Here is a 20,241-nt window from a genome sequence, read left to right on the forward strand (position 1 = left end):
TCATCAGCTGATTTTTTGATCTTGGCCTTAATTGCATTTGTTCTGATGGCTTGCTCCTGGGCTGTAAGGATCAGGCCTTTGTCTCCTTCTTCAGTGTCCCATTTGTGAGCCATAGCCAGGTCTTCTCCTTATCAGCTTTTCCTTCAACTTTGTCAAAGAACTTTCCATGCAGTGTTTTGTTGTGCCAGCTGTCAGCTCTAGTTTGTAGTGTGGTTTTCTTGTACTGATTCTTTGTCTGCTGTGCTTTGAGGATTATTATTATTATTATTATTATTATTATTATTATTATTATTATTATTTGAAACACAACAAGATGAGTCCACAGCAGACACTCTGCTGGCTGTTGAACTGGATCACACGTCGAACACTTCCCAAGTGTCTGTGTGATGTATCAGCGAATAATGCGAGCAGATCCCAGTAAGGTGGCCTTCTGCAGCTGGCAGATGGTAATTTTGTCAGCGCCGATTGTGTTTAAGTGCAGGCCAAGGCCTTTAGGCACTGCACCCAGTGTGCCGATCACCACTGGGACCACCTTGACTGGCTTGTGCCAGAGTCTTTGTAGTTCGATCTTTAAATCCTCATATCATGTCAACTTTTCCAGTTGTTTCTCCTCAATCCTGCCGTCACCTGGGATTGTGACATCGACAATCCATACTTTGTCTTTTAACACGATCGTGAGGTCAGGAGTATTGTGCTCCAAAACCCTATCTGTCTGAATTCAGAAGTCCCAGAGTAGCTTGACATGCTCATTCTCTGTAACTTTTTTCTGGCTTGTGATCCCACCAGTTCTTTGTCACAGGCAGATGGTATTTGTGGCACAAGTTCAAATGAATCATTTGAGCAACGGTTATGCCTCTGCTTGTAGTCTGTCTGTGCAATCTTCTTGCAGCAGCTGAGGACATGATCTATTGCAGGGGTCCTCAAACTTTTTAAGTGGAGGGCCAATTCACAGTCCCTCAGACTGTTAGGGGGCCGGACTATGATGAAATAGTCCAAAATTAGGATTGTTGTTGTTGTGTGCCTTCAAGTCATTTCAGACTTAGGTCAACCCTAAGTCTAAAGTTTAGACAGAGGCCAGGTAAATCACCTTGGAGGGCCGCATCCGGCCCATGGACCTTAGTTTGGGGACCCCTGATCTAGACGATCTCATAAGACCATAGGTAAGCAAAGAGACTTCCAAAGACCATCTAGATGGTTTCATAGGACCATAGGTAAGGAAAGGGGCCCCCAAAGGCCATCTAGATGGTCTCATAGGACCATAGATACGGAAAGTGACCTCCAAAAGCCATCTAGATGGTCTCATAAGGCCATAGGTAAGCAAATATACCTTCAAAGACCATCTAGATAATCTCAAAAGACCATAGATAAGCAAAAAGACCTCCAAAGACCAGATAGACTTAGGTCAACCCTAAGTCAAAAGTTTAGGACAGGGGCCAGGTAAATGACCTTGGAGGGCCGCATCCGGTCCCTGGGACTTAGTTTGGGGACCCCTGATCTATTGTTTCATCTGCTTCCTTGCAGAGCCTACCTTTGGGATCTGTTGTCAACTTTTCAATTTTGGCTTTGATGGCATTGGTTCTAATGGCTTGTTCTTGGGCTGCCAGAATCAGGCCCTCCGTCTCCTTTTTCAAAGTTCCATTTGTGAGCCACAGCCATGTTTTTTCTTTGTCAATTTGACTCTTAATTTTTCCTAGGAACTGTCCATGGAGAGCCTTCTTTTGCCAATTTTCTCTTCTGCTCTGGATTGTGTTTTTACAGTATTCACTCTTTGTATTTTGAACTTGAAGCAGTTTACTACTGTTGACTTCCCTCAATGTTGGTTCTTGACTGCCTTTCACATAATCTGCCAGAACATATTTATGTATTTATTTATTTACTGCATCTATATACTGCTTTTCTCACCCCTGGGGGGACTCAAAGCGGTTTACAATATAATGGCAAAATGCCAACCATACATTAGAAAACATAACAGACTGATCAAATCATAAATAATAAAATGAACAACACCAAGGGTACTTATTGAACAACTCAAAAATAACAAAAATAGAAATTGAAATATATAAATCAAAAATTTAGGACATGTTTACTAATAGATCTAATATTAGTAAACAGTTAAAACATTAAACGTAAAAAGGCAATTTGCAACAAGCCATCAGGGCAGATGTAGTGTCAGAGTGTTTAAAGTGCTTTCTGAATTAGAATTATTATATTGCATAATTCCACAAGATAAAAAGGGCCAAGGTTTGGTTACCATTCCCGTCCCCCAACTGCCTCCCGAATTCCCTCCCCACAATGTCTAGCCCCAGTCTTTATGCCCTCCCAAAGATTCCCAGATCATCACAAATAAGGACTCCTCTGGAAACTGTTCAGGCAAAGCCCAGATCTTCATGGGGGGCGGGCGGTGTAAACTGTGATATGAGGTCCTTGGATAAGTAAATGGGGTGTTTTTTCTTGTGATGGTGAGGTGTCTCTATCCATGTTGGTAAAAGTTGCTCAGCAAAGCAGACTCTGGGTCCAGTGATGGTTTTTTTTATCTGCTGCTGGCTTCTGGTGAAATAGTACAGCTGTGGGGGCCACACCCAGTATTTTGGTAAGGCTGGCCCCAGGCAGAAGTTCTAAGGTAGAGCTTTCACCCTCTGGCTGCCTCTGTTGCTCAGCAAAACAGGCTCTAGGTCCAGTGATGTTTCTCTTCCTCTACCGTTTGTTTCACTTGCAGAAGCACTCTGCCTCCTGATTTTCTGGGCAGGTAAAGTCTGTCGACATCACTACGCGGGTGTAATGAATAGTGGATTGTCATCAGTTTTCTTGTCTTTCTGTCCAGATCATCTAGCTCTGCAATTTTGCTACTGTTATGAATCGTAATGTAAATATCTGATATGCAGGATGTAGTTTTATTCACTGGACCAAATTTGAAACAAATACCTGATATGCCCAAATATGAATACTGGTGGGGTTGATTTTTCATTTGGGAGTTGTAGGGATTTATACACCTATAATCAAAGAGCATTCTGAACTCCACCAATGATGGAATTGAACCAAATTTGGTACACAATATTCCCATTATCAATAGAAAATACTGGAAGTGTTTGGTGGGCATTGACCTTGAGATTTGGAGTAGTAGTTCACCTACATCCAGAGAGCACTGTGGACTCAAACTATGATGGACATGGGACCAGACTTGGCACAAATACACAATATGCTCAAATGTGAACACTGGTGGAGTTTGGGGAAAATAGACCTTGACATTTAGGAGTTATAGTTGCAGGGATTTATAGTTCAGCTACAGTTAAAGAACCCCTTGAACCCCACCAGCAATAGAATTGGGCCAAACTTCCCACACAGATCTCCTATTTTTGTTTTGAGTAATCCTCAATCACTCTGCAGAAATTTGTCCCCCTTCAACTTCCTTTTCGCTAATTCCTTCATTTTAAAGGGGTTTCCTCTTCTGAGTTCAAATGTTGAACTTCCTTGGCAATTTCTCACTTACCTATACATCACATTAAAACATCCATACTTCTTTTCCCATCTCCTATCATACACATTCATTGGGTGAGCCTATCTTCTATTATTATGACTGAAGGAAAAATTGATCTCCCTACCCACGTTATCTACATCAAGCATAATTTATACACTGCTTTTGTGTCCCTTGAATTGCCTAATGTGTTTAACTAGTTTTAATCAGACGTGCTGATTTTAAGTTCTTTGTGGCATTCCCCTGTATTCACTAGCTCAAAACTCCCAAAAGCAAGTTCCACTCAATGAACAATGTTCCCTCTCTTACCCCTTATTGCAGATTACTGTGACCTCTTCCAGTCTAACCTTTGGGGTTAGGAAAAATCCCAGAAACAAAAAAGAAGGTAGGATATAGGAGAAATTCACACTTCCTAATAGCAGAAGTACACTTCTTCTCACATATTTGCATTCAAACCAAAATAATACCATATTGAAGATCAAGAAATATTATTTGATCCAAATGTTTAATGACTATAATTCCTATTTTCTGAACATTTGCATTAAATTATTGAGATTTTTAGAACAGCAAAGGTTTCCCCTTCATCCGCCTTAACAGAACGCTCATCATTGTTATGCTGTAGTAAAAACTGACAACTTAGGCGGATCCCCTTTTCTCCTGGGGCTGAAATTATCACTTCAGAGTTCTCAGTCAGTGGTGAAGCAGCACTTAATCATACCCCATATTGCGGAAAGATGAGCACAAGACATCATCTTGTCTTAGTTAATATGGAAAAGTGAAACATGGCTCCTCATACCACCTTCCTCAACTGTAACTCATGTCACACTACAGCAGAATGTTTGGCAGCACCCTGCAAAGTCAGACTAGGACAGAAACTGCCAGGTGATTATTAGTCACATCATTTTTGGTCTGACATGCAAAGCTTTAGGATATAAACACATTATAAAGCAAAGCTGAGAGCTGTCTCACCTTGATCTTGAGAGAGTCTGTGTCATAAGGACTTGGCGTAAAGTCTGTGTGCACTTTGGCTTTGCCACAGAATGGGCCGGTGTAAGGGACTTCATCATCAAGCCTCAGACTGTCCCTGTTGCTTGTTCCATCTGAGCAACTTGTTACTCCACCTGGAAGCAATAAGAATGATCAGTCTTACATAGCATCAAAAATGGATTGGCTACCATGTGAAGACAGACGACTCCATAGGAAATTATTGGAAAGATATGGTTAGTTCCAGACAGATATTTGAAGTGATCCACTTACAAGAACTGGAGGATAAGGGTGGTGGGATTCTGCCAAAGTTAAGCATCTCTTGGTCCCATTGCATTGAAATCTTTAGGACTTTAGGGCTTCAGAGTACTTAGCCATGGTTGGATCATGCCCATATAATTAATTATATTGGCAGCTGTGCTGGACTGGATGAGGGTGAACAAATTTAAATTGAATCCAGACAAGACAGAGGAACTCCTGGTCAGTTGCAAGGCCGAACAGAGCATAGGGTTACAGCCTGTGTTGGATGGGATTACACTCCTCCTGAAGACGCAGGTTCGCAGCTTGGGAGTTCTCCTGGATTCATCACTTAGCCTGGAACCCCAGTTTTTGGTGGTGGCCAGAGGAGCTTTCACACAATTAAAACTTGTGTATCAGTTGCGCCCGTACCTTGTGAAGCCTGAATTGACCATGGTAGTCCACACTCTGGTTACATCCCAAATAGATTACTGCAACGTGCTGCACGTTGGTTGCCTTTGAAGACTGCTTGGAAGCTTCAAATGGTCCAACGGGTGGCAGCCAGATTACTCACCGGAGCGGCATATAGAGAGCATACAACCCCCTTATTGTGTCAGCTCCACAGGCTGCCAGTCTGCTGCCGAGCACAATTCAAAGTGCTGGCTTTAGCCTATAAAGCCCTAAACAGTTCTGGCCCAGCTTACCTGTCCAAACATATCTCCATCTACGAACTATCTCATAGTTTAAGATCTTCTGGGAAGGCCCTGCTCTCGGTCCCACCTTCTTTGCAGGCACAGCTGGTGGGGACAAGAGACAGGGCCTTCTCAATGGTGGCTCCTCGGCTTTGGAACACCCTCCCCAGGGTTAGAAATATTGCAAATAAATAAATAAATAAATAATAACTTGCTGCAGGATAATATTTTACTTGAGATAATGTTCTAACAGATGAACAATTTGGTCCCTAAATTTCTAAAACAGGACAAGTGCTCATAAACTGTTCCAAGGTTGCATTGGCAGACTGCTGTGGTGATAATTGGGGTTTAGATTTCCCTAAAATATAAAAAGTAATAATGAATACTGTCAAAGTACTATTTAAATAATATCCCATTGAATGTTTCATCTTCATCCAGGGAAAGAGGAAATATAATTCACCATAGGTGTCTCTGAGTACACTAGCAGCATTGTTTCACACACTGCAGAGGGGAAAGTATTGGGTTTAGATTTCTGTCATTTTGTCACAGCTGAACAATCTCACATCAGCACATTGGAGCAAGTGCTGCAATGCTCAATTCAAATATGCTTTAGGCTGGAACTAAACCGACATATATCCCAGAATCTGGCAATGTAGACTAATATAATCCAGATCAAAGCAGATAATCTGGGATCAGATCCTGGAATACAGAGCAGTGTACATCCAGTCTAAGATAGCAACCTCAGCACCTTGAAAGAGGTAATGGAAAAAGTAAATGGTTTGCATGATGCAGTTGCTTAAGTGCAAAAGAGTAAATATGGATTCCATGAACATTCTGAAAGACACCCTCTAATTTCTTTCAACAAACAATGTCCACTCCCACAAAATCAAGGCTATCCCTGCCACTGGGTAGAGTGAGACTGGCTCAGGCAGTTGATAGGATGCCAGGAAAGAATGGCACATATTGTGCTACTTAATTGCTTGTCATTGTATGCTAATTGTATAAAGTTTCTGCTTTATTTTCTGCCAAAATCCCTTAGGTATTAGGATATTAGTGTAATTCTGGTGTATGTTTGCACAACAAAAACTGGTACACTATCTATTTTAATATCTTGTCTGGCTAAGATGAAAAATGCCTTGATCATGTCCTATTGGGAGTAGTGTAGCACTTTGGAAACTGTTCAGAAACATCACTGAGGTGTTACAGGAAACATATAAATCTCTTGTCATAACATTGGCTACCTATCCATTTCTAGGCAGAATTCAAAGTGCTGGTTATGATCCTTAAAGCCCTATACACTTTAGGTCCAGAATATCTGAAAGACTGTATCTCCTTATATGAGCTTTTTTCACGTGTAGCAAGCAATGCTGGTCAGTTTTAGTAGTGAGGGTCTCTCAGCTTTTTCTATTAGAAACACAAAGTTAAAATAGTTGAGCACATCTAAACATCTATACACATAATAAAAGTGAAAATCTGTATGTGTGTATGTGGCACAGGTGTCCATTTACACAGTCAGGCTCCTGCCTCCACAACCAGCTACAACTCCCAGTATTGAGGAGTCACCAAAGGCACTCCCTGCAATAACATTACAGGTAATAGTGAGCACCATGAACATGTCCAAGAGCCCTGCCAATGTCCTCCACAAACACCATACTACCCCCCACCCAAGCGAAGGCTTTTACGTGGGGACAATTTTAGCCTGGATTTTCTGTTTTTCCTCCACCAAATACACCTCCCAGTGTTCCTTTCTCTCTCCATTGGTGTGGAATTTGCATGACTGCACCCACTGCCTCTCTCATAACCCTTCCCTACTCTTTTTTATGGCACACAGCAAACAGAGAGGAATTTATCAACAACTGAACACACTGGAGGGATTTGGGGGAAATTCACCATTATTTATAGGAGTTGCATGTATAATTCACCTGCAATCTAAGAGCACTATGAACTGCACCAATGATGGACCTGGAACTAACTTGGCACACAGAACCCTCATGACCATAAAAACATACTGGAGGTCTTTGGGGAAAATTCACCTTGATTGGTGGGAGTTGTAGTTCACCTACATTCAGAGAGCACTGTGAACCCAAACACTGATGGATCTGGATCAAACTTGGCACACATACCTGATATGCCGAAATCTGATTACTGGAGGGGTTTGGGGGGGGGGGGGGAGGGAACTGACCTTCCTTTCTGGGAGTTGTAGTTCACCCATAACCAGGGAAACTGTGATGTTCATCAATGATGGATCTGGACCAAACTAGGCACACAGAACTCCCATGACTAACTTCACCTACTGGAGGGGTTTGAGAGGACTGACTCACCATAGTTTACCCTACAGTGAGAGAACACACTGAACCCCACCTATGATGCATCCAGAGCAAACTTGCCCAACATAACAAACTTTAAGTACTGATGGAGTTTTTCAGGGTAAACCTGGCATGATGTAAGATGTAGTTCACCCACAACCTTATGCATTTTGTGCAATTAAAAACTGACTTTTTCAAATAAGCCAAGCAACACCGGGTATCCAAGCTAGTAATAAATAAGATAAAGGCATGCATTCTGCATCAAAAGCACCTTCAGCCACAAAAAGGCAAGAGCCAAAGACCTGCTTACATAAAAAGGTCTTTGCTGGCTAACTGAAAGAAAACAGAGAAAGAGCCAATCACCTCTGCAATCTATTTATGTGATGTGCTGTTAAAGAACTTAAACTTAAGTTTAAGTAATTTAAACAAGTTTTCATCTCATATTGTTTTTAATATTGTTTCATATGTTGTGAGCTGCCTCAAGGGCTCAGTAGAGTCATGCTTTTTGGTGAAAAAATATTAAGTAAATGAAAAAGTAAAGTAGAAATGTCTAGACTACACTGACTGATGGAGATCACGCCAGGGTAAGTTAATTCTCCATATAAGCTTACTGTTGCATTTCTGACAGAGAACAGAACCTGAAGATATTGCTCTGCATTTGAGCTCTTAAATTGACAGAATTGACAGGAGCCATGTCTCTTTGAAAACACAGTTAACCCAGACCCTGGATGTGAAATGGAACTGATATGTCAATGAACAATTCTGTTTTACAGTGGAGTTATGCTTTAGCTCAAAAGGCTGAAATGGAATGCTTTAACATCATTAATCAATTTGACTAGACAGAATGACAATATAAAAGCTTATATAAGGATGTCACAGTGAAAGCATATGGTAGAAAAATCTGTATTGGTGCTTGCCATTTGAACACAGTGTCTCACCAGATTGTAGCTCATCCATAATTTTTATATGTATTGACAATCAGGTTGAACATATCCTGGGACACACTTTTTATTGATGTAAAGGTAGAAAGAAAATATTTAGGCTGCAACCCTATACATTTGTTAGACCATGATGTTTTGCGCCCTGAGTTAGAGCAACAAATGATGCTCTCTTCCATGAAGCACAGTACTGTAGGCCGACAGTTATTTTTTGGCATCCGAGGCATAAAATCATCTGGCTACCTTTCCCCCGGTGTTGCTAGATAAGGCTGCTTCCATTTATTTCCTACTTAGCCCAGTCTTGGCAATTGCTGACTAGAGAGCTAGTCTGCTAAATACAATAGAGACTAGAGAGTCTACTGAATACAATCAAAATTACTGCTGAGTAGGCATGAGATTGTGCTACCAACTTATACTTTGAATCATAGAGTTGGAAGAGACCACATGGGACATTCTATCCAAACCACTGAAAATATTGCCTTAGCCTCTCACTCTTATTTTATCTTTAGCACAGCTGTTTCCATGTTACCTTCCTATTTGCATGTGTAAGAATAGAGGATTGAGCTAAACATAAGTATAAACTATTTCCTTTAAAAATGATGGTAATAAAATACATCTTACAAAAATTCCTTAAAATAAATGTTCACTAGAAGCCAAAACATAATGAAATGTTTCAGATTAATGTATTGTTATAGAAACTGATGTAACTGATTATAGGAAATGTAGAAAATATTCATACAAGCTGTTTCCCCATTCCTAAACTTCACAGCCACACTCTGTGTGTGTGTGTGTGTGTGTGTTTTGTCAGGATTACAGAGACAGATAGAGTTAACCCAGGCTGATGAAAATCACCTCCTGCACCTGTTATCCAGTAAATTAAAAAAAAAAACCTGACGTAATGCCTAATGATATATTTAGCATCATGTATAGCTTGACCCTTAGGGTGCACTTCAACCCATTGCAAGCATGGTTAACTTGGTGTTGAATTGTGGCTATTAATTCCCTATTTCAGTGTTGTAATGTTATAAAGCATTTCATTTTATAATTGCACTTGTCATATAATTTGATTAAAGACTCAAGAAATGTTCAACAACAGGAATTAAAACTACCTTTAAAAATGCCCATTCAGCCCCAACATAGTTGGCTCTGGAAGAGTTGGTAATCATTTAGCATCAATTTTTTTCCTCGTGGCAAAAGAGATCCCCTTCACCAAGTGTTAAATGAATAAAATTTACAAGCGCTGGTTAATTTGTTTGTATGGTATAGGAGCAATGTAGAGAAGAATTGAGAGAAGGTTAGGTGAAAAATCTCTTTCCTAGACTTAGGATTCTTTCCAACCATTAAAATAAATTTCTCAGCCTATACTTACTTGATGAACTCTGTCCACTGTTAAGACTATAAAGGCTATCCATAGAATCACTAGTCTTCAGAGAGACCTTCTCTGTATGTAATCCTCCACCAGGGTCATTGTCTCTGTTAGAACAAGAATATTCTTTACCTTCTTCATCCTTAAGGGGAAAAAGAAAATATCTGTTTCAATATTAAGGAAATACAATTGATGCACAAGCCATTGAAGAACAATCCTACTTCCCTAGGTAGCTTTCAGATCTTCTCCTGGGTGGAGAAAGTAAAATATTAAGGCCCCGCCTACACTGTAATGTCTTGAAGCTGACTCAAGGTTGGGGTGTCTAGAAAACATTCACCTCCAATGCAACCTGAAATATGTAAAAAAAAACTCACCAGAAATTCTGGATCAAGCCATAAGAAACACAAAGTTAATCAATGTAACTCTTCTGCTGTACTGGAAGAAAGATATAACAAAGTACCGTATGATGAACACCTATTTTCTCATGAAGCTGAGGCAGTGGAAACTGTGGAGAATGTTTTGTTGTACTGCTCTTTTTACCGAGATCTTCGTAAACATTTTATAAATCCAATTTTAGAAAGTTTACCAGGAAGATACGTAAGGTTTTATGTTTATTATCTTTTGGCTGACCAACACACCAAAATTACTGCCACAATTGCTAGCTTTTGTGCAGCAGCAATTGCTTGTCGGTGCAAGATGCTGTCACAGTCTTAGAAGGTTTTAATATTTATTTCAGTATTTACCATTGTCACTTTAGCATATAAATGTTTAATACCGTTTTAACTATGATATTCAATACTGGGTTTTAACTTTGTTTTTGACAGTGTTTCTTAATACCTAAATGTATATGTTCCTATTCTGATGTTTGTACATATATGGTACACACACACACACACACACACACACACACACACACACACACACATATATATATATATGGATGGTTGATCACTGTATAAACAGTGTAATGCTGGCAAAGTGGAAAATGAATTTAGAGCGCATGTAAGGACAGAGCAAAAGTTCAGGAGTTGCAGATGGAACCCAGATGAACAGTTGGAAGGAGAGCTTTGTCCAGGAGAAGGACAAACACTTTTTTCCTGGGAAAGCTTCCACAGAGTTCCCATGAAAGTGCTAAATTGCTGTTTATTTCCTGGCTCATCTACAGACAAATACTGTTTTCAAGCAGCACATTTCACAGAGGAACCAAGAAAAAAAATATCTGGATCATTGTAGCTTTGTGGACTCTGTGGGAGCTTGCAGCTGTTTTTGGGATGCTTATATAGGTACTCCAAAGCAAATCAGATCACTTTGATCTGAGTAAATAGCTCTGTAGAAGCACTGTAAGAAGTTTGTTCCTTGGAGAGGGAAACCAATGGTCTACTGTGGAACCATGGAAACTAGTCCAGAACCAGGGTTTTCCTGTTCAAAATATGACAAAACAGAATAAAGAGACAAACTAGAATAAGGCTGCCTGAAACTAGAGCAATTTTGACATGGAAGATGCAATTCTTAACATTTGGAACAACACTTCACTTCTCTCTGCTAATTCTGTACAAAACAGCTGTTGATTTTGGAATAGTTCTCTTTTTAGAATTCAAGTGAACAAATATATATGTGAAAGCTTTAATGATAAGTGTTCACATAATATAGCAGCTACTTACTTTTTTTAAAAAAAAGCTTTAATTCTTGCCCTCCATTAACTTTTTAAAAATGATCCTAATAAATTTGGGCTCTGGAAACATTTTATTGTGGACAGTAATAGGCAAAAAAAAGGGGTCAGGGTGACAAGCTGCTCTTTGAATGGGGAACTGAATGCTTCTAAAGCTTTACAGAATGATACAGCTTCTTTTTGATCTGATGCACTTATGAGAGCACTATTTTTTCCCAAAAAGTGTAGGCATGGTAACAGCAAGCCCATTTGGTATGTGTCAATCTATATCTCTACGCACATTAAACAATTAAGCAATAATAGCTTTGACAAAAAGGGGAACTTGAGGAAGCAATATCTTCCCAGTATTGCATTATACTAAAGCTGCATAATAAATATGCTAATGAATAGATACTGCCTTTCTTGAAAGACTGCAATGAATTCAGGAGAATGCAAGGCATTATTGATCTGGACAAAGCTTGGTTATGCTACATTTTTGTCCTGCTTTATTCCAATGAGATCAAAGCAATCACTATAACCCTGGGAGGTAGGTCAAGTAGAAGGAGAGAGACTGGCCTAGTGTGACTCCAAGGAGTTTCATGACTCAGTGGTGACTTCAAGCTGGGCTTCCCATTTTTAATTTTCTAACCACTGTATTACTGCAACATTTTGATATTCTGGACAAAGTTGCCCCACAAGTTATCAGTTTTGCTTATTGGGATACATTGATTAGATGACTGAGAAAATAGTGTTGTGAACGAGCCTTCTGGGGTCAATGATACTACTGATAGTAGCAGGAAGAGAAGAAAGGCTCCTTGGGAGCAAGACACATTTGAGGAGTTACAGAGAAAGAGGCTTAAAGAGATATTTGAGGAATCAACAGATGAGGATTCATTTGAGGGTTTTGAAGGGGATGAGGGGCTTGAAATGGATGTTGGGGATATGGCACGGGCTGAAGAGGATGGCATGGAGTGGACACGTGCTCCAGAGGATTGTGATGGGGAGACTGGGCTCACTGGTGATGGGGACGCTGAGGAAACGTGGGGTCCTTCAGGATCAGACCCAAGGTGGTCTAATTGGAGGAGTGGAGATAGTTCCACAGCTGAGGGTAGGTCTGGGCGTCGGCAGGTGGCTTCAGCTCAGATGAGGAATGGGAACAACCTGTGGGAAGGGCGGTGCCCTTCATAACCGATGTAAGTTTATTCTGGGTTACTTCTACGACGGGGGTTGGAACTGTGCGGGTTTTCTTTAGACTGCATTGTGATTACTGTCTGCGTTAGTTCGCCTCCGTCGTTTTGGCTACTTGTGTCAACCCATTGACGAGGACTTTGCTGTGACGACTTCTCATCTTAGACTTTGGACTGGACATCGTTTTGGCATTACTCTTCGCTCCCTATTCCGGCTTGGCTCCTGGTTCTGCAGTTACGCTCCATTACCGACCGCTGGCTTCGTTCCTGACTCTGCAATTACTCTTCACTCCCAATTCCAGTTTGGCTCCTGGTTCTGCAGTTACACTCCGTTACCGACCACTGGCTTCGTTCCTGACTCTGCAATTACTCTTCGCTCCCAATTCCGGTTTGACTCCTGGTTCTGCAATTACGTTCCGTTACTGACCACTGGCTTGGCTTCTGACCCTGCAGTAACTCTTTGCCCTTTGTTACTTTGTTTCTGGCACCGGTTTGTTTGTGCTGCCTCCGGCGGCAAAGTTTGGCCCGGTTTGGGACATTGTTTGTTTTGAGCCTTAAAACTCTATTTTGTAACTGTAAAGATGTCAGGCAGGAGGAGAAATCTTTTTTAAAAAATCCCCACCGATTGCAGACATGTGGAGGAGTTTCTATTAATTAATTATATTTATATTATTATTATATTTTATATCCGCTGCCACCAATTATTAAAGATGTTTTTATTTTAAACGCTGCCACCAGAGGTAAAGATGTTTATAATGCAGCCACCAGATGTTAAGGGGATTATCAACTCTTGCCACCACTATTGGAAGATTTAGCCACTTGCTACTTAGAGAAGATACTTTTAAAATTGTATGTTTCTTCTTCTTTATTCTTGTTGTGTGTATATATGACAGAGACTCAGATGTTAGAAGAACAATAACATGTTTATTCAGGCACAAACTTAATGGTTACAGCAACTTTTTCTTCTTCGAGGCACTTTGACTAACAGTTGCAATAACAGAATGAGGTGATTCAAACTTCCTAAAATGTCACTTCTTTCTCCACTGCCTAAACCTGCAGTCACCCTGTGAATTTCAGTCACAGACTATCTGTTCCTTATCTGGAAACAGACTACCTTAAAATAAGTCACCAAACTTATTTTAAACTTGACTCAAAATCCAACCTTTTGAGCCACCCTGATTCTCCAACTGAGAATCAGTCTTAACTGCAATTCCTCCAATTACAGACTACCTTAAAATAAGTCAACAAACTTATTTTATCCCTGATCCCCTAACTTAGGATCAGCTTTCCCTGAGCTTCACCAGAGCCCAGACTAAAATCAACCTTTCCTGTGGTTCTCTGACCACACACTAAACTGTTTTTTAAAACATCCCCTCCTTTTCCTCCAAACGGCGGTTGGCTCCGCCCTCGTTACTATGGCAACCTGCCTCAGAATGCTGAGCTGGCTACCATCCCCCATGCACTGGTAACTAATACTTACCCTTTTTAAACATAGTTAAACATGACTTTTAAAACGCAATTAAACATGACATCTGTAAATCAAAATAAAAACACACTTCTTTACAGTAACCCAGTTGGGATTCTGTTTATTTTGGACCCTTGGGAATTCGACCCGTAGTTTGTTTTGCCTTCTCCAAGTTATCCTGCAATTTTGAGCTGAATCTAAGCAGTTTTGTTTTAATCCGGATTATATCTCTGGATAATCCGGATTATACTCCGGTTTGGTTTTTTGGAGTTTTTTCAGTTTAAATGTCTTTTTCACACTGAAGTTTACATGTCACAAGCTCCTGTGTTTGTTTTAAGAGCTTTTTTGAGTTGTTTCCATCCATTGGCTGGCGTCTGACCTTGACAAATAGTGTCCTTTGCCTTAGTAGGATTTTAGATAGACAAAAACTTGAAGCTCAGAAATCTGATTTTAGCAGCTACCTGCAGGATCAAACTCCTAGTAAATTTCCACAGGAAACCTCTTATAGAGATTTTTATTGTCTGATATTTATTATTAATGACTTTGGGCTAGTACATGTGTAAACAATCTTTGTTAAACTGTATCACATCTTTTGGCACTAATTCTTTTTGTTTTCCAGTTATTTGACCACCTTTGGGTTCTATTCTATAGAGTAACTATACATTACATAGGGGAAGTGTGTATTCCATCTATGTGAAACTTATTATCATTGGATACATTCTAGTTCATCTTTCAACCAACCTTTAACCTCTCACCCTCCCCCCACCACCTAATTTCAAATTACCATATAAAATATGAACTTCTGTAACTTAGTCTCCACATGCAGAAGAAAGAAGTGATATCATCTCAGGCTACAGATTCAAGATTTTTGGAAAGTTAAAAGAAACCTGTCAAAAGTCAGATGCCAACTGAGAGCAAAATATAGTTTATTAAAGTAATAGTCCAAAAATAGTTCAAATAATTAGCAGGAACTTAAAACACTTAAACTTCAGTGTTATTAAGTAGTTAAAACAGAAGATACGCCAAAAACACGAACTGACATATAATCCGGATTAACCAAAGATAAAATCCGGACTAAACATAAAATATTTGAACTCAGCCCAAAAGCACAAAACGGGCTTGAAACGGTGAAACAAACAAAAGCAAACAGCTACGAAGCCCCCAAAACCTTCCCAAAATTCAGGAGTACGAAAGTAGCTTTAAACCAAAACAAACACCCTAAATGGGCTGGAGAACTCTGTTGAGAGTTGCAAAGCAAGCGGAACAGAAAGACGCTGCCAAGCCCACAGCAAACCGCTGCTGGAGCAAATGCCAAGCCAGGAGTTAAAGGAGCAGAGCAGGAAAGCGTCGTCAAGCCGGTCCGAAGTCGGGATAAGCAAGCAGCGTCAAACCGCTGCAGGAGCAAAAGCCAAGCCAGGAATTGAAGGAGCAGAGCAGGAAAACGTCATCAAGCCGGTCCAAAGTCGGGATAAGCAGCCAGTGTCAGGGTCAAGAGCGAAGCCAGTAGTCAGCAACAGAAAACAGCCATGAAATTGAGAACGACGCCAGAACACGTTTTGGGAGCGAAGAGCAAAGCCGAGTCGAATTCCAGTCCAAGGAGTTGAAGTCATCAAAAGAAGGTCCACGTCACAGAATGGCACAGAAAGCCAAAACAACGAAGGTGAACAACAGCTAATGCAAAATAATAATAACAATGCAGTCCAGGGAAACCCACACAATTCCAGCCCTCCGTTGCAGAATAACCCGGATCAAACTTACATCTGTTGCAAAGCCCCAAGCCAGTCTTCAGAATCACGTACAGGAAACCCAATGGCGGCCAGCAACACCTTGCCACACGCAAAGCATAGTGGCCAAACATCCCCAGTTTATTTAGGTTTCCTTGGGTGTCTAAACTTCTAACGCCCTAGGATCAGGTGTCCCAAATTCTTCATCAGAATCTGAGCTCCAAACAGCCAACGCCCTTGGATCAGGCGTCCCAAACTCTTCATCAGAATCAATATCATTCTGCCCACACCCAACTCTGTCCACACCTGTGGAACCACCCTCATTCCTCCAGGCAGACCATGTGGGATCTGCTTCTGAAGATACCCAAGCCTCTCCAGCATCAACAGCATCCATGGATCCAGATTCCTCCCCAAGCCCTTCCGGAGCCCGTGCCCAATCTATGCCAGCTTCCTCCATCACCACTGGTTCCTCAGCATCCATTTCCACCTCAACACCCTCTCCCAAATCCTCACATGAAACTTCCTCAGAAGATTCCTCATCAATCTCTCTGATTCTCTTTCTATATAAATCTTCCAGCGAGCCCTCCTCACAAGGATTCTTCCTTCCTCTCCTGATCCCACCATTATTACTCTCAGCCTCAGAAGACTCATTCACAACAAAACCACTTCCTAAAAGCAGTCTAAGAAAATAATGAGTACATTTGGCTTAAACCTTTTTGTTTTATGATGTAAGTTAAATATGATCTTTTTTCTGTACAAGCATTCAGAAATGCTATTTTATGTCTGCTCTCGCAAGTGTAACTGTTTAAGGACTGCTATCCTATGCACGTCCACCAGAGTCTCACATGACTTTTTCCAAAGTAAACCTACATGGGATTGTCCTATTTCCTTTTCTTAGAGACAATCACATTTAACCATTTAAACCTTTATTGCATGAAAAAAAATCTGTTTCCAAAATTTCACTTTATCTTTTTTGAGCTACAATACATTTTAATCATTTTTGTGGCTACATGTGGAATGAGATGTCTGAATGCACTATTTACTTATAAAGGCAATTATGATGTATTATTCTCTGTTCCTTAAATAATAATCACTCGCATCAGTGGCCTCACTGACATTTGCAGAAAGTATGCACAGTGACTCCATAATTCCTTTCTTTGGCAGTAATAGCTTATTCAGTACCTAACAATATGTAAGTAGAATTGGGCTATTTTCCCTCCTACCTGCATTTCTTTGCTTTAATATATATTCAGCTGCTCTTTTGTTTCCCATTTCCTAGGACTTTGAGATCCTTTTCTAATTCTTCACAGCCCACTTTATATGTTCTTCAAATTATGTCACTTCACTTTTTTCAGCCTTACACTTTTGAGGTCATTAATTGTTTTTATAGACACAATATAAATTACTGAACCATTTACTGTACATACCTTCAAGCTGAAAGAGTTGCTTTTCTTATTATCCCTAACTTAGTCAACATTTGATTTGTAGAAAAGCTTAGATTCAGCCACAGTATTTGTGTCTAAGTAGAAATCCTTCACTGGTCATATGCTTTGAAATTCATTATTTTTATATTGACTTTTACCTCTCTAAAGGCAAGTAATAATATTACTGAGAAGGTCAACAAAAAGATAGACAACATAATGAGGCTTTGTCAGATTGTCAGGTCTCAGTCATTTATACTGCTTCTTTTTGTTGCCCCTAATATTAAGAAGGGCTTGCTGAGCATATGCTATATGTAGTGTCATCACCACAGAGGGCAGCATAACTGGCCCCATTGATACACATGTAAGAAGAGTGGGCTGTGTGGGAAAAGTGGGAATCAAATGATGGTCACCACTTCTCTGCTGCTCCAGTTTGCCCTCTGAGTTGGCTCTGTCCTCCTGCAGAGCTCTGGAGGCATATTTACTCTCATAATACAAAAAGGAATTAAAGTGGTGGTTTTGAGAACCAAAGAAGCATCAAGCAAGAAAATATCCACATCTCTGCTTATTCCCATTTCCATCACTGATTCCTGTTCCAGGAGCATATGCATAATGTGTAGTTCTGTTCCATTTAATCACAACTAGCTATTTCACAGGAATAGAAGAATATTTAAAAATACAGGCAGTCCTTGAGTTACAACATCTGACTTCCAAGTTAAGAATGGGGGTGAGGCAACAGGAAGTGAGAGAAATCTACTCTTAGGAAGGGACACTTATCATGAGAGACTTATCATGGGGAAAAGGTGTCTCCACTGAAGCTTTATCGCCAATCCTTGTTTTCACAACAAGCCAAATTTTTCAAAATCCAATTATCACAGGGACAGAAAGTCAAGTGAAATCTTTTGAGCAGGGGCACAGACAGAAAAACATACTCCAATTCTCAATGCTATCCAAAGTCTATATTAGGGGTGTGCAAAATTATTGTAAATCTTCGTAAGTCATATCAAATTCATTAAATTTGTGCATATGAATTGATATAAAAAACATGCAGGAAAGGGGGAGATTTCAGAATTGAAATGCTCACCAATATATATTTTTTAAGATTCTGTCACATTCAGATGTCTCCCAAAGTGTTTAAATTTCAGTATATGCATTAAGGAACTTTGGTAAAGCCAAGAGGATATTAAGTATTTTTTAAAAAAAACAAAACAAATGCTGCTTTTTTGGCCAGTCACCATAAGGAAGGGCAGCTGGGAGTGGGATTAGCACAGTTGGGTGGGAGACTGAGAACATAGCATTCTGGGAAATGTAGTTTGGGAAGGCGAGGCCCCCTGTGCCAGATAATTTAAAAGGCCCTGCCCTAAACTGCATTTCCCAGAATGCAGTGTTCAGCATCAGCAAGCTCAATGAGGGCTGCAGCAGCCAGCTGTTTAGAATGAGTATAATAATAATAATAATAATAATAATAATAATAATAAATATATTGTTTGTAAAAAAATCAGAAAATTCCCTAAAATTAGTTGATGAGTGTAACATTCTGAAATCTGTTGGGCTAACAGTGGAAAATTTCTGATACAATTATAGCACGTTTATCATGATAGCTCTAAAAATGAGCCCCTGAAGTTTCCCCACTTCTTCAATTACTTTTTTAAAAAAGTTTTAAAAATTTTAAATAGCGCTACGTAAAATTATACAAACGTTCAGAACATTTTCCATTGGTAACACATGTTTACATTCTTCCTCATTTTTCTCCCTCCCTCCCCTCCCTCCTCTCCACAGGAACAGTTTACAAATTTTCTATATTTATTACAATTGTTCGATCATGAGGATAATCTTGTTTAATTCCTTATATTTGTCTTTCCCCTTTATTCTGTAAATTAAGTCTTTCCATTTTGCCTCCCATGTCTTTCTGATTTGGCAGTTTCTATAGTAACTTTTCCTTTCGTTAATGTAGTCTTAGAGAAGGTAGTCTGCTAAATATTTATACCATGTTTTAATGTCCCATTTCTTTTGGTCCTTCCAGCCTAAGTTGACTGTGGCTTTAATTGCATCTAACATATAATTTATTAATCATTCCAATTTTTTAGTTCCCCCTTCACCTTCAATTTTCTGGACGAAAAATGGTCTCTTGTTCCAATCTATTTTTATTCCTAATAGCTCCTCCATTTCTTTCTTAATTGTTTTGTGGAACTTTTGTATTTTTTCGCAATCCCACCACATGTGGGTGTATGTTCCGGTTTTCCCACAGTTGTGCCAACATTGTTTTGGGGAGGTTCTGGTTATATGGGTTAGTTGCACAGGCGTTCTATACCATTTTGTGTGGATTTTACATTGCATTTCCTTTATCTTTGAATGTTTTATTTTATTAATTGAATTTATCCAATTTTCTATTTCTCTCTCATTACAACTTAGTTCCTCCTTCCAGATTTCTGTCAAGGTATTTTTTATATTGTATAGTTTTCCTGTGATTATTTTGTAAATGTATCCCATGGTTCCTTTATCTTTATCTACTTTCCATGTTATTATTTTATCAAAATCTGTCTCTGGGATTTCCTTGCTCTTCCATTCTGTTAACTTTTTAGATAACCCTCTCCATAATAACCAATTTCCGTGACCGCACTTATCCTTTAGCTCCTCCCATTGCTTTACTGTTCCGTCAGGTTTCAGTATGTTCTGGATCTTTGTTATGCTGTGTTGTTCCAATTTCTTTAACATGTTACGGTATAACTGGGGATTTCTATTGGCCAGTAGCCTGGCCAATTGGCAAGCTTCGAAATAGTTTTGGAGGCAAGGTGCTCCCC

General features: G+C 39.8%; 1 protein-coding gene across 2 annotated transcripts in view; it reads right to left on the bottom strand.

Annotated features, from left to right (window-relative positions):
- The window catches only part of samsn1 (SAM domain, SH3 domain and nuclear localization signals 1), a 134,964-nt gene that overhangs the window by 13,821 nt on the left and 100,902 nt on the right, over positions 1-20,241 (bottom strand). For both annotated transcript variants that reach the window (XM_016995499.2, XM_008115688.3), the window contains 2 exons: positions 9,999-10,137; positions 4,442-4,593 (listed from right to left, as the gene is read on the bottom strand). In XM_016995499.2, coding sequence (XP_016850988.2) covers positions 4,442-4,593; positions 9,999-10,137 — 291 coding nt within the window. The remainder of the gene's footprint in view (positions 1-4,441; positions 4,594-9,998; positions 10,138-20,241) is intronic.

The sequence above is a fragment of the Anolis carolinensis genome, chromosome 3 (genome assembly GCF_035594765.1).
Source record: "Anolis carolinensis isolate JA03-04 chromosome 3, rAnoCar3.1.pri, whole genome shotgun sequence".
Classification (NCBI taxonomy): Eukaryota; Metazoa; Chordata; class Lepidosauria; order Squamata; family Dactyloidae; genus Anolis; species Anolis carolinensis.